This window comes from Brachionichthys hirsutus, chromosome 4 (assembly GCF_040956055.1).
Source record: "Brachionichthys hirsutus isolate HB-005 chromosome 4, CSIRO-AGI_Bhir_v1, whole genome shotgun sequence".
Taxonomy (NCBI): Eukaryota; Metazoa; Chordata; class Actinopteri; order Lophiiformes; family Brachionichthyidae; genus Brachionichthys; species Brachionichthys hirsutus.
The window spans coordinates 9,559,678-9,574,987 of NC_090900.1; the positions used below are offsets into that span (position 1 = coordinate 9,559,678).

The following is a 15,310-nucleotide window of genomic DNA, read 5'->3' on the forward strand; positions in this document are numbered from 1 at the left end:
TGAGAAACTTGGTGTATTTTATTATTATTAAACTAACACATGGCTTTCTACAACCACTGAAACTGGATTGTGGCTAAATATGTTGCCGACAACTGAAGCAAAGCGACGAAAAAGTTAAATATTCACAACTTGTGCATGTTTTCAATTTGAAACTAGTTTTCGCAGTATATGTGCATGTTTTTAATATTTTAGGGTCTTTTTCTTCTTCTGTCATTGTTTAAGGACTCCATCTAGTGTTGAAATGTGGAATCAGAGTTTTGAAAAGCATTACGTGTAATTTGTTGTAAACAAATAACTTTCAATCACTGTTGGTATTCCAATGGTCACTGATAAAAGTAATTGAAATAATAATAATGCATTTAAAAATGTGAATGTAGAGTGTGATCTGACAACCATTTACAAGAAGTCCATTCTCATTACACGTTTACACATTACACAGCAAACCAGCATCCAGACCAGGTTGTTAATAACTTGCAGGTTAATTTGCAGAATCCTTGAAATTGAAGCTGTTAAACTGAATTGAGCCACCCCCCCCCCCCCCCCCCCTTAATTTCTACTTGTTCATTTCAAACTCTGAAATGTATCAAAATGACAGATTTCTTCCAGTCTCTAGATTGCTGACATTTTTGCTTAGGAAAAACACAGAGCACAATGACTGCAGCCACAAAATTAACTTTAATGCAATAGTGATTAGGAGACCAGTCATGACAAAGGCTTTTAAAATGAACAGACTGAGAGAATATTGCATAGTTTGTTCATGTGGGACAGTCCTGCACGGAAGCTGAGTGAAAACAATAACCTGTAACACCAACAAGACTTCAGTGTCCTTAAATTGTCTTGCTCATTTTCAAAGAAAATTCTGCATTTAGTGTGAAACGTTATTTTCCTCCCCCTCTTTTGTGCAGGGATAGCACTGTGTTCGTGCCAGTGCAGAACATGGATGCGGAGTGTTCGCTGGTCACTGCGGCGTCCACTGCAGTGATGTGCAGACAAGCCTCAGTGGGTTACCTACCAGTCCAAAGCACATATTCTATGTTTGTAAAAACATTTGAAGAATGTTTCTCACATTTGTACATTATCTTTTGAGGTTTGCTAAAACGTGATATAAATAACTAGTTTGGCTTTGATATAAATAATATAATAATACATAATTCAAACAGACACTTTTTTTTTCTTCTTCTAAAAACATGGAAATACTTGTCAAATATTTCATTTACAAAACCATGTCTTGTAGTGCTCTTATAAGAAAAGTTCGAGACAGATTAGTTAAAGCCATTTTCACCTGTCAAACGAGAGAAGGGAGCGAGCAAAGGTTTGCCATGACAAACAAGCTTAGAAAAACAATCTCAGCCTCCCTGAGCAGAAAGTCACATCAATACCACATTTTCTTAAATATCGAATGAGAACATTCAAAAGCTTGGCAAAACACACCACTCTCGGTACAACCAGTCTATATTTAGGAATCTATACTCATCTTCTCACGGCTGGAGAGTTTGAGTACTCAAATGCTAATATTGTGTAACACACTACCTACTGCAGTTCACACATCTTTAATATTCAAATCAAATATATTCCTTTATAGTTCAACAGAAGTCCTTGCTATTGCACAAACATACAGGGCGTTTTTCCACGTGTACAGCTAATGACAAGACAGTTTGGTTTGACAGAATACATGTTCATTTCTGTCCTAAGAAAAAAGGTCAACCAGAAGTTCAACACTGCTTGTGTCTCATAGTCTATTATTTCTTTGTATGTATGAGGATGCTTGCATCATCCTATTCAAACAAGAGAGGAAAGAGGCAAACCCCTTTTTATTAGGCTCAACTTCATTTAATACCCCGCTACAGCCTCTGGAGACAAAATGCAAACCCTTCCTTTAGCTTCCTCAGTGCTGCAGGGAGCGGTGTTTACAGAGAAGAATGAATGCTAAAAAGGAGCAAAATGATAACGACATTAAAAAAAGCACACTGAAAACACACAGGTCTAACATTCCATGTTCTCGCAAAAACATGAAGACACCAACAGTTTAAAGCAGATATTTTGTCATAAAAGGCAATAAAGTAAAAATAAATATTCTTGATGAAGCTTCAGGACAAATGTTCTCCTCTTTGCGTTGAGGCGGTCGAATTACAGTGACCTCATTGGCACGAAAGGAGACGGAGGCGAGTGTGTCAGAAAGCCTTGTTTTCAGTCAGCTAGTCAAACCCTCCACATTGGTCCACAGCCTTTCAATAACATGTTATTTGATAAGAAAAAAGAAACAAAATAGGGGAGGAAACAAACATGACAAATTTGACACACATTCACAATTGATGATCACCAAAACTGTAATTGATATTCAAATAATGGGAAAAAATATATGAAAACAGCTTTACTGAAAGTGTAAACATTAAAATTACAGTTGATGTAAATTTTGCAAATGGAGAAATTATATAAATTGTATTAATCAACTATAAATTGCTCTCAGTAAATTGTAAAAACAATAATAAATCTCGTACTTTTTTCATTTCTGTAATAATAATGCTTGATAACATTTGTTTTGTATAAGTAAGTACTTTACTGATATAAATAGTTATATGTAGGACATCTTATCTCCTACTCTAACTACTCTGAAGGTAAAAACAATACTTGTGTCTCTGCCACACACACACACACTACAGTCAAACATATACTTAAACTGCCACAGTCACAGCAAAGGTCACCAGCAGGCTCTATGTGCGATTGAGGGTCTGGAAGATTCTGGATATTTGGAGCATGACGGGCCCAGTCTCTGGGTCGTTCATCCACTGGGTGCTGTTCAGAGGATTCTCCAGCATGTCTTCAAATGCTGCGTACAAACACAGGGCACACTGTTGAGGCACACGGTCAACAAAAACAATACGTAGAACATACACCGATATGGACACATGGATACACAAGGGAGAAGTGTTATGCCATCATGACAACATAGACATGTCTATAATTTAATACTCTGTACATGGGAAATTGACATTTAAAAGGTGCTGTATTTCTCATTTGCAAATTTTATATTTTTATTTTATATATTTCTATTTAACTGAGCTGGGAACCACAAAGCTCACAGGACTGGGAACCACAAAGCAGATAAGTGGTTGATTGCGCTCGTCACATCTTCAAGAAGATGAATGAATGAATTTGCTGAGGATTTGTAGAAATTGTTGACAGTTAACCATGTTTGTTCAGTTTTTGGTAATTCAACTTTCGAGCTGAATCACTGGTGAATATTCTGAAGACGCAAGTCGCAGAATTGGTGACAATTGAACCAAAACTGAGGGAGGACATTTTGTGATTGATAATTCCAGCCAACTCAAGAAAATACAATTATTTCAGCTCAACTATGCCAAACCTTTGGTGGAAAATGTGCATTTATTTTTGCTCTTCAGCTCATTTCAGGTAAGTTTAGCTAGTGTTTTCTTAGAAAATGAATAGTTAGCTGTAGTTGAGGTAAAAACAAAAACGTTCTTTTTTTAATATTAATAAATAAAAATAAAAAACAGTAATTTTACTGACTTTTACTTTTTAGTTTACCTAAAAGAGTCTTGGGGTTGGTCAGACCCAACTGGACCACTGGATTCTCTAGAATGGCTTGGAACAGTGGGCTGCTGGTGTCAATGCCTTTGTCCATATCTTCTGGAGAAGGTTTCCTGTCTCCCAGCAGCCACTCACACTGCAGGACAGAGATACATAGTGACAAATGAAATTCCCTTTGTGCCTTTTAAAAATCCAACAATATCATTCTGGATATTAGAGTGCAGACCGATTTACAATAAAAACAGTGTCCAAATTTCTACATCTCTCCGTGGATGTGTGAACCTACCGCAGCATCCTGCTGGTTATTTACCCTCAGAGCGTCAACCACCTCCTTTTCATCAAACCCCATCTCCATCAATGCAATGACAGCCTGCAGAGACAAAGAAAGTCACTGTGATTAATTTACACTTCTACTGGGAAATATAATTGCTTTGTGACAAACAAGTATTTTTAACATCGGAATCTTTCATCATTTGGGGAGCGGTGTTCCTGTTGCATGTGAAGCACATTAAAATCAGCAATAAGGGAAACCATTGAACACAATCAGTGACACAAATCTCACCCCAGACAGCTAACGTCCATGAATGCACATTTCAAAATGCTCTGTTTCTATTAAAGCACAAGTATTTCCCAGAAGAAACTGCTCCGGAACAGTGTGACAGGATAAGATCTCCGTTCACTGTAACCGCAGCGAGTCACCATCTGACGTCTGACCTGGAGGATGCGCAGAATAAACTTTCAGTTGATCGAACCATAAAGACGGCGTTTGATTCGAAGACGTTCGCTGCGCTGAAACATACAGAATGAATACAGATCGTGACTTGACGTGGAAGATGATCTCAGAGTGAGCATCTCCAAGATGAATCCCAGAATGGACTTGCTCTGCTCCATGCACACTGCCCATCCATCGCATTAGCTGAGCTGTTTTGCATGCAAGTGTGTGTGTGTGTGTGTGTCAGCGGCGCATCAGGCACACACACATTACATTGTTTTTTGTCCTGCTCCTGCATACTGTGTTCACTTGTTACTTCGGTTTCCTGTTACTGCTGTATTACTAAATATTACTAAAATGATAATATGGTTGTTAGGTTGGGTTCTTTGTGTTTGTATGCATTTATATGTTTCAATCATCTCACGGGACAGTGTGTGTGTGTGTGTGTGTGGGGGGGGGGTATTTTGGGGGTCGCAGTCTGAAAAGTTTGGGAACCCCTGTATTAGGGTCCCTCAATTCACCACTTCCAGATCTATATATCGTACACTAAATCAGGGTTATCTTAACATTTAAATATGTATGTCTTGTATCTACCGGTACACTGATTGTACTATTTTGGGAGATAAGCAGTCTTTCTACTCAATATAGAGAGACTAACCGTATAAACTGCACGAGTGAATCCAAATGTCAAAAGCTGGCAAAATGTACCAGACCAGGCCAGTAGTGATGTTTGCATGAAGTGTAATTGCACCGTTACTTTTAGGATAAGTAAAATAAGTTTCATAATATTAAGTAAATACCAAATTACTGTATGCAAGCTCCTACAGGATCAAACCACCCACCCTTGAATCTGGTCTGAACTCCCTTTTCCTGCGGATCCGCTTAAAGATCTCTGTGAGCTCGTCCTGCCTGCAGCTTTCGTCTGTGCTGGACTGGCCGGAGAGGCTGCGGAGAAGGTTAGGACCAGAATTGGAGGATGAGGGTCCTGGTGTGGGAGCAGCCATGGCTCCTGCGGCCCCACAAGAGTCCTGGCCAGGTAGAGGTGCATCGGCAGAGGGATCATCTACATGCTCTATGAGCCACTCCATTGCCTGTGTCACTGACATGCTGTGAAAAGAACGGATATGAAAAAGGGTTCCAGGAAGATTATTCATTCGAGTCACACCAATCTGCATCTTGTTTGTTTTGAACACAATATTTTTATCCAACCAATCTCAAATTAACACTTTCTTCTTTTTTAAACCTACCCACACCGAAATAGATTCATGAGAATTAAGCCAAAATGTAAATTTGCAAGAATGCCACAGCTGCGGAAACTTAACTGCGATTGTATCATTTGCAGGCTGGAGGTGAGACAGTCTACCAGAGGAATCACCAGGGCAGAGAATACTCACCATTCCACGATAGAATATCCACACTAGAGTTATGCAGCAAGAGCAACAATAACAGATTTTCCGTGACCTGTTCGAACACGTGTACTGACCCAGAAAGGGTTCTGACCGGCTGTTGCTACAACGGTAGAGAATATTAGCACTCCTATCAGGCCTGCATCTGACAAAGAGGAATCTTCTGAGTCATGATGGACTTTGGGGCCTGTGAGTTTACACCAGCGCTGCGCTGATAAGGTGACGGTGCTTCTGGACTATCTAGAGATGAGGCCCAACCTAAACACCACTGAAAAACTGAGTTGGGTTGAGAGAGTGAAAGCCGCAGCGTGAATATCCTCCACCAGCAGTAACTCCAGCAGCTCCGACTGAAGAAGTTAAAAGTGAATACGGAACAAAATTCTGGTTGCTTCAATTTACCTGATACCACCCAAAGAAGTGTGCAAGGAAACCCGGGAGTGCATTATTAATGCCTTTAGGATACGTTAAGGTGACTCATTTGAAAAAAGGCATCAACTTACACCAATTATTTGATACTCAACAGATGCTGGGGACATAGTCGAAATGGTTTTCTTTAAACCGAATGAATCTTACTGGTTCAGTCTAAGAGCTTTGATTGCTCTGCTCTCAGGGAAACCCATCTCAGTTAGCTGCTGAAGGGCCGTTTCATCCACCCGATCATCTTCATCTTCATCCAACATCGCTACAAGACAAAAAGAGAGAAGACATTTGAACCCAAGGGATGGGCAATAAAATAAAAATACCGTAATTGCTGAACTATTATGCGCACCTGTGAAAAAGCCGCACCCACTGAATTAAAAAATATATATATTTTGTACTAAAATAAGCCGCACATATTCGTAAGCCGCAAGTGCATTGAGACAAATGATATTTAACGGAACACGGCTCGTAACGATATCCGCAGCAGGTCTTCAAGGTGAACAGCGTCTGGCATGTTAGAATAAGGTAGCTGTAAGGGAAGTCGGCAAATCAGCTCCGTAACTTCGGGATAAGGATTGGCTCTAAGGGCTGGGTCGGTCGGGCTGGGGTGCGAAGCGGGGCTGGGCTCGAGCCGCGGCTGGGGGAGCAGTCGCCCCGTCGCCCTCCCCTCTCCGCCCGTCGGAGGCTGCGCGGCGCGCGCGCGCCCGCCTGGCGGGGTGTCCCCGTCCCCCTTGCCCCCGTGCCCCTCATCCTCCGTCCGCGGGAGCGCGGTGCGGCAGGGGTGGGGACGCCCGGGAGGTCGAGGGGGTGGGTTCCTTCCCCGCTACGCGGCGCGTCCGACGCCGCGTAGCGGATGGCGGACAGGCAGCGGGGACCGGGTACGGCGGTCCGGCGGCAGCGAATTTTGTAACGAAAATAAATAGGCTTTAACGAAACACGGCTCGTAACGAAAGTGGGAAAATATACGTAAATTTGCCGCGTCGTTGCATAAACCGCAAGGTTCAAAATATTGGAAAAAAGTAGCGGCTTGTACACCGGGAATTACGGTAGTACAATTCAACTTTAAGATATAAAAAAAACGTTTTTGTTGTAAGAATATTGTCACTCTTTCAGTCTATTCTCCTGCAGATCACATGCATGTTTATTTTAAGAGGTTCTTAGCTTTACCATTGGCCTTTTTGAAGAGTTCAACAGCATCAGGGTTCAAAGCCAGAAGCTTCTGGGCAACTTCAATGAGAGAAACCAAGATTTTTCTTAGCTCCGTCTGAAACTAAAACAAACGTGTAATTGCAAATGCAACAACTATATATATATATATATATTTCCCCCCCTGACAGAACCTGCATATTAGAATTAATTTTATGCACTCACTAAGACAAAGCCATTCACCAAGAACCTTACATCTCTATTGTTATGCTGGGTAACTGAGCGGTCAGTCTGCCGGGTGGAAAGGTTGGTGGTTGCTTTCAGAATTGCATCTTTGTCTGGAGCTTTGTTTTCTTGCTTTTTCGGGGACTAAAAAAAATATTAAAATAAATAAACAAATTAAAAATAATAAAAAGAGAAAGAGATAATTAAGGACACACATTTCTGATGCCGCTTGTGCAAAAATTAAAGAAGAAATTGGATTAAATTAAGAGTTGACGAAGCATACCTTTTCATCTGAACTAACATCTGCATTCTTTGGAAGAGTTGGTGGAGGTCTTTTCTTTATGAGCAGCAAAATGTCTACCACATAAATGAAGCATGATCAGCTCACAGAAGAACAAAGGTTTCAAGAAATATTGGGTACTACATACCTTTATCTTTGAGATTTTCATCAGCAACGGTTTTAGTGTCCGTGAGAACTCTCTCTGAAGCAGCATGTATGAGTTTATGGTGGGTAAGAGTTTTGGGGTCTTCTAGACTTCCATGCACGTACTACAATCCAAGAATGAAAGAAAGTCTCAGAAATGAACTCAAACATCATTAGGACTCGTCAATATGAAGGCAAACATGATCAAATAATGTCATTTGCTTTCTTCCACCAATAAAGCCCTGTTGTATTATATTTTCATTTCTATAAAACAGACAAATACAATATGTTTATATAAATACATTTATAACAAATAGTACATTTATTTGACAGAAAGCGTAATTGTTTGATAGATTATAATTGCTGTCAGCTGACTTTTTTTGTCAATTATCCAAGATTCACTATCATCAGAAAATATATCTGTAAATATTTGGTTGAACAATACCGAGTTGAAGCCAGTTACATTGCAGATAATTGTTTTTTTGCTTGTCCCCTAAAACCATTATCCACGATGCAACTGCATTTATTATTCATCCTGTTATTGCATATCATTTGGTCAAACAAAAGCAATCTTCATATGGGGAACTTATGTCAATCAAAAAATATATTTTAATCTTTTTACTATTAAAGACACTGTCAGTGCCCATATGCTGTTAAACCAAGTATGCTGCTGCATCTTCACATTTCTTATGTTGTCAGGAGGAATAAAATTGAGGCTAAAACTTCAGTTCATGCTACATACAGACAGGAGATGAACAGCAAACATAATGCTTCTACGGCTAGCAACAGGGAACAAAAAAAGGTTAGCTAGCTTAAGAGGGACAGCCAACCTGCTAAATTATAAATAGCGAAGTCTACCCAGTTGCTAAAAATACAACGCCTGTGATACTGACACTGACAGTTTACTCTGACGGCAGCGCAGTGACAGGAGAGAGAAAAACAACAACCTGGAGCCACAAATAACACACAAACCTACATGTTTCAAGCACTTCTCTTTCAGTTTCTCGACAGTGGCGTCTTCCGTGATCTCCTCCAACCACTCCGTACCGTCCATTGTGCAGACATGTATTTTCAACACTTTACTGGCGAATATCTTCTCCTCCTGGACGAACATAGCTGCAGCCTTCAGACTAAATAAGTGTCGTCCACTGACGTTAACCAACAGCAGTCGCTATGTGATCCTTGCGAGCTAGCGTGCTAGCGTCAGCATCCAGCTGGCCGTCGTTCTGTAATTCCACCGGCAGCAGGACAGCAGCAGGCGGCGATTATCTGAGGGACGTTGTCGGTGTCATTTGATAGTTTCGGTTTGGATGGTAACCGATCAGTTCTGTGAACCAACAAGCTGTTTACTTTCCCCTCCGCGGACAGCCAGTCAGCCAGCGAATACCCTATTTTTACTGTAGCATTTGAACTTTGAACTTCAATATTACAGTGCATCATGGGAAACGTAGTGGTTTGACTCTTTTCAGCGACTATGGCTTACAAATAATACGACAGAACAGTATGATATTACCAAGTTTATGTGTTTTCTTTATCTACAATTAGCAAGGGTGGAATTACTACTTGAATGAAGCTCTAAGATCCATCTGTGAAAATTCAAATGCTCAAGAAGGATCGCAGAGTTAGTAAAATGTAGATGTTTTTTAAAGCTACGCGGTTAATGTTGAATTTGAAACTATTATATAATAATGAAACATTTGGAAGGACAGGAAGGCAAGTAAATGTTTTATTGTGCGATGAAATATTGACTTGTGCAGAGGATGAATGTTTGTAGAAAAAAAGGTGTTAATAGAACTACAAACGTCTTGCACTTCCCAGAAATTTAGATTTTTAAAGACGATTACCACCACTAGAGAGAGACAACGAGCTACAAGATGAAACACTTGTACTGTTCTTCAGCCCCTTTAAACAATGCACCAGTAAGGAGATCAAATATCATTGATGCTACAAATCAAATACAGCATATCAGTCATATGTATCAATTGTTCATCAGTAGGTAGTAGTAAGATATTCCCAAAATCTATATGGAATCTAAAAACATGTATCAGCAACCTTTGACCCCATTAGGCCTGTGTGATCGTTAACTGTCAAAATGACTGGACCAGCATTTTTGTCTATGAATACTCTTAAAGAAGACGTTCTATCACAGCGGTGGAATATCATGTATGAGACAAGTCTCACTCTTTCAATTTATATTCTAATGGCATATTAAAAAGTGATATTAATAAATACCGTAGCAGACATGTGCTTGTACTATCATTATCATGCTAGATAATTAGTCGGCAAATTCGTTTATTCACATTGTTGATGCTGGAATTTAAAGTAAAACAAAATGCAGCTCCCATGAGGTCAAGACACACAAGTGCCCTTTATTATAACAAACACAGACTGAAAAAGAGTGGAAGAAATACATTTGTTGCAAATTATATCTTTACAGAGGAAAACATATTGCAGAGATTACAATTTCACTACAACCTATTTTTATTACAACTGTAATATTTTTGCAAACTAGATCAGGGGGCATTTCACAAGGAACTGAATGAGGTGCAACTAAGAACGTAATAATTTTGTCTGGCCAGAATATAACAAACTTTATACACAAATCTATGCTTGGGTGGAATTTTCATCAGATTGCGGAAGATAAAATAAATATGAATTTTATAAAACCCTCAATATTTATGCATTTTCTCTTTTATGAGAAACAAGTGTCTTTGAACAATATATATTGTATCTTTTTGAATACAGTAATTTATTTATGCATAAGGGACAATAAAATACAAAATATATATTGTATTGTTTGACATTCTGGAGGCTGTTGATTGGTGCAAGGCCTATCAAACTGCATGCTGAAGACATCAGATTTCTTAAACAAAATCTTGCTTACAAGGGAAATTTATAATATATTTACAAAAGGAAGAACACAGCCACAGGCTCAAACTAATAGAGGGTGGCAGGAAATTAAGTTTCCCTTTCCCTCTAGACAACATATATTGTGGCCAACAGGCCAGTTCTCCAACACCACAGGGCTAACAGACACTCAGGACTGTCTTAACTGCCAATCTCCAAGATGGCTCGATAATATACAACACATCACACCTCCACCACATCACTTCTTATGAAGGCAATCAAATTTAGAGGTGACGTTGTTCCTTTGATTCAAGACATGAACGCAACTTGAGTGAAGCTAAAAATCGCACGAATGGTGGAAACAGATCCTACATGAACAGAAGGTTTGTGCATAAAATACAAGACCTCTCTTAACAATCAGAAATTGTCTATCTTTAAATGGAGAGAGCATTTCTCATACGACAATTTGAACTTTAATTGAAATTAAACGTAAAGTGTCCAATATAAAATGAACCTTAATTACATGTGTATTTATTAACAAGATTGTACAAAAACAAAATATAAAAAATATAAACAAGGATTGAGTAATGGAAAAATGCAAGCACTAAAGTCCTTATGGGAATAAATACCCAGTGTGTACGGTGAGGCTTCACTACAACAAAGGAAAAACTAATCTCCTAAAGGACTTTCTGTTCCGAGAGACCCAGCAACATGAATCCCCAGAATTTCTGCAAGCAGGCGGTATGTATAAATAAGGCATTAATAAATAAAAAGAATGGATGAAACTGAGATTTTGTTGTTAGTATAAAAACATGTAAAAATAAAATCATATTAAATCATTTTTACAGCATTGTCCTTTTTCTATTTTTCCACAGACTGATTTTATATATATAAAAAAAGATATATATATACACAGCAGCTCATCTGAGCATAAAGACGCAAACATTTCATTTGAACTGCTCAGGTATATGTCCGATCTGAGACTGCATGCTCGTCGGCGGACTTGAAATGCCCTCTGACCAGTCTGACATGTTTGAATGAGGAGATGAACTTGACCATTGGTCAGGGGAGCCAGGGGAGGGTGTTAGAAAGGGGTGGTCAGGCACCTGGACCTGATGGTTTGGGGTGTTGTCCATTGGACCTGAATAGCTGTGCTGGGACGGTGGGGTGAGGAACTGAGTGCTGGGCATTGACTGGTTAATGGAGGAAGTAATAATCTGGGACTCCTGCGGCAGAATGGTGTGGATGGGCATATTGGCGCTGCCTGTGCCCTGCTGGAGCTCAGAGGAACTGAGCTCCCCGCTGATGAAGTTCTGGCTGTTGGTCGTGTTTGAGTTCTGGTGCTGAAGTTGGATGCTCTGTTGCTGTTGCTGCTGAAGCTGCTGCAGATTCTGCATCTGCTGCAATTGCTGAGCCTGCTGCTGCATGATGTGGGACTGTGGGCCCAGTCTGGCGGCCTGGATCCCCTGGTAGGTCAACATCTGAGATAGGCTGGTGGTGGGGAGGCCATTGTGAATGGAGGCCATCAATCCATGCTGCCCTCCCTGGTGCAGACCACCTTGACCACCTCTCAGGGCATTGAACTGGCCGGGCTGGCTCATGTTGCTATGCATCCTGGATAGCCAATCGCATTGACCGTTAATGGCACCCTGGCCACTGGAGCCAGACACGGGTAGATGAGTGAGACGAGGAGGCAAAGGGTCAAACTGCATTCTGGCCAGGTCCTGCTTGTTTGGCATCACCATGTGGTTCACAGTGAGGTGTGGGTCTGACATACCCTGTAGATGATTCAGGGACACAGATGGTGACTGCTGGAAAGGTGAGGTCATCATGGGCGGTGAGGCCACATCAGAGACATAGCCGTGTGGAGACTCCAATGAGTCAACCGGTGACAGGACGGCCGAGCTGTCCAAGAGGGCTCCAGACTTCCCATCCTGGGAGTTCTTCTTTTTCACCTTCATGTCTTTGCCCTCCTTGCAGCCGATGCCCTTAGCACTGGGCTTGCGTGCCTTTTTTCCGTGGCCTTGACCTTGAAGATGGGGCTGCTTCATCCCACCCAGGTAGCTGTTGGGCGAGCAGAGAGGCGGAGAAAGTGTGGTGCCGAGCGAACCTCCGTGCATGTGAGGACTCCGTACCAGGTTGTATTCGTCCATCAGCCGCACAATGTCGTGATGCATTCTGTCCTGTGCAATGTCTCTTGGTAGCCGGTCCATGTGGTCGGTTATTTCTCTATTTGCAAAATGATCCAGTAGCACTTTGGCAGTCTCATAACTTCCTTCCCTGGCAGCCAGAAACAAAGGAGTTTCCTCCTGGAGCAAAGAGAAATGAGGCATCACGTTAAGGGCTCCTTAGATAAATGTGTCAAATGTGTCTTCAGAATGATTCACTATTGCTGAACAGAGCTTGGAGGTGAATAACCAGATAGTGTTTTTACCTTGTTATTTTGCATGTCCTTATTAGCACCATTCTTAAGAAGCACTATAGCAGCCTCCACATTATTTACTGCTGCCGCCCAATGTAGAGCTGATTTACCTGAAGAGGCAACACAGATAGGTTAGTTATCACTCACTTGACTACGTTCAGTAAATCTGAATGATGTTTGATTACTAGGCTCTTATTTAAGACATAAAGAAGAGCAACTTTACCAAAATCATCGATTGCATTGACGTCAGCATGACAGTTAATCAGCTCCTCTACCATTCCCTCCACTGCCAGCCTGGCAGCCAAGATCAGTGGTGTCGTGCCATCATGCATGCGCGCATCCAAGTCTGTGGCGCGGTTCCTTATCAGAATCTACAGAGACATTCAATGGGTCACTCCTTATGATCTAAACACAGTTATATTAATGCAGGGTAAAAAGTCATACTTTAAATGTTGACAGCTATTTTAACACACATAGAAATACTTTTAACTACTGACAGGGTTGCCTGCCAGGGTAAATTGTAACTATGGATAATATGTTTTTTAGCGTGCAACTAATGAATGACAGCTAGCTGACCAATTTAAATTTAAGATGACCTCTCACAATGTTTTGGTTTATCTTAAATCGAACGGCATCCAATCGACTCAATTAAAGAAACCAAAACACCAAGGACATTTTAAATGTTAGCAACAGCCAATGTTTGACCTTTTTACTTAATAAAGGATTTAAATTGTGACAGAGGAATAGACTAATCTCTAGTTTCTGCATTAAAATTTAGCAGACATGAGTGAAAAAACCGGCACATGAAAACCCACCTGGAACACCCCTTGAGCATCAGCTGCCACAGCAGCATGCAGAGGTGTCCTGCCCATGTTGTCCTGGATGTTGGCATCAGCGCTGGCCTCCAACAGTCGTTTGGCAGCATCAGAACGGGCGTACCGGGCAGCCAGGTGAAGAGCTGTTTCACCTGTGCGGTCAGTCTGGTTGTGAAGGTTCGCACCCTGGTAGATGAAGTCGCTGATCACATTAGCAGAGGCGTCTTCTTCTTCCTCGCTGTTGCCCATTTCTAATCCTCCCCCACTGCATGATGCAATCATCAGCGGCGTAAATCCGTCTGGACAGAGATGGGAGAAGTAGAGGAAACATTAATAAACCAGGGAAAGCACTCAGAGAGCGCAGACCTCCGCCAAGCAGCTCATTCCCCTCCTAATTGGATTTACACCGTCCACATGATGATCTGGATCGTCATCAAAAGGTTCTAAATTGTTCTTGGTATCTTTATACACCAACCATGAAGTAAACTGGAGTTGATGTGTATTTTTAACTGATTTTTGAATCCTTAAATGGGGTTTTAATGTTAAAATTAAATATTTTGTACTGACTCCATTCTGAATTAGATCCGGATGAAATTTGGTGGTGAGATAGACGCCCCCACCCTACATGACTGTGTCACATTCCATAAACAGCGGTCAATAATCAACCGAGATATTGAGGAACACATTTTTAAGATCAATTGACTGTAATGTTACCATAAATCTCAAATGGATCCATAATCCAGGATCTCTTCTGGATCATCACCAAAATGTAATCATCTGTTCCCGGTAACATTCTCAACATTTCCTGAAAATGTCATTAAGATCCGTCCTGAACTGTTTCAGTTATCTTGCTAATGGTGGGACGGAGAGACGGACGGACGGACAGACAACACGATCACATAACCCCCGCCTCGGGGGACGTAATAACATAAATACAGAAGGTAACATGCTGCCTGGTCAGCCGAGCACAATTCAACCACTGCTGCAAAAAACCGGAGCGTGCACATCAAAGCAGCAGGCAGATCAAAACGAAGAAACAAACAAATCGAATGAGGATTTGACACTTTTTCCTGGGTTGAATCATTACAGCTCTCGCCTTCCGATAAGGGATTCTGATCAAGGTCCTGGAGACTATCCAGAAGGAAAGTGAAGCTGGGGGGGATGGAGGCCGAGACTTGCTACTGCTGCAAGAAGACGCATTAATATCTGACAGTGAGAGGCAGCTCAGTAAGTCGACTTGAATAGGTGTTCTCCTCTTCAAAAGGAGAGCAAGCCCCAGATCTTGCAGATTTGGTCGATTCAAGTCCATCAATACACAATGGAGGAAAAGTGCGCTCTCATGTT

At 41.1% G+C, this 15,310-nt stretch overlaps 2 protein-coding genes across 2 annotated transcripts in view; both read right to left on the reverse strand.

Annotated features, from left to right (window-relative positions):
- Positions 1–656: 656 nt before the first annotated feature.
- On the reverse strand, positions 657–8,996 carry ubac1 (UBA domain containing 1). Its single transcript, XM_068738325.1, has 10 exons — positions 8,859–8,996; positions 7,887–8,007; positions 7,742–7,815; positions 7,489–7,602; positions 7,255–7,357; positions 6,241–6,349; positions 5,104–5,368; positions 3,836–3,919; positions 3,547–3,685; positions 657–2,827 (listed from the first exon to the last, which is right to left on the reverse strand). The coding sequence occupies exons 1-10, from the start codon at positions 8,994–8,996 to the stop codon at positions 2,712–2,714; spliced, it is 1,263 nt and encodes a 420-aa protein (XP_068594426.1). The 3' UTR covers positions 657–2,711.
- A 2,680-nt stretch (positions 8,997–11,676) lies between these two features.
- Positions 11,677–15,310, reverse strand: part of LOC137893367 (neurogenic locus notch homolog protein 1-like) — a 36,879-nt gene continuing 33,245 nt past the window's right edge. Inside the window, exons 31-34 of the mRNA XM_068738826.1 lie at positions 13,967–14,265; positions 13,375–13,522; positions 13,164–13,261; positions 11,677–13,038 (exon numbers count right to left, since the gene is read on the reverse strand). Coding sequence (XP_068594927.1) covers positions 11,677–13,038; positions 13,164–13,261; positions 13,375–13,522; positions 13,967–14,265 — 1,907 coding nt within the window. The remainder of the gene's footprint in view (positions 13,039–13,163; positions 13,262–13,374; positions 13,523–13,966; positions 14,266–15,310) is intronic.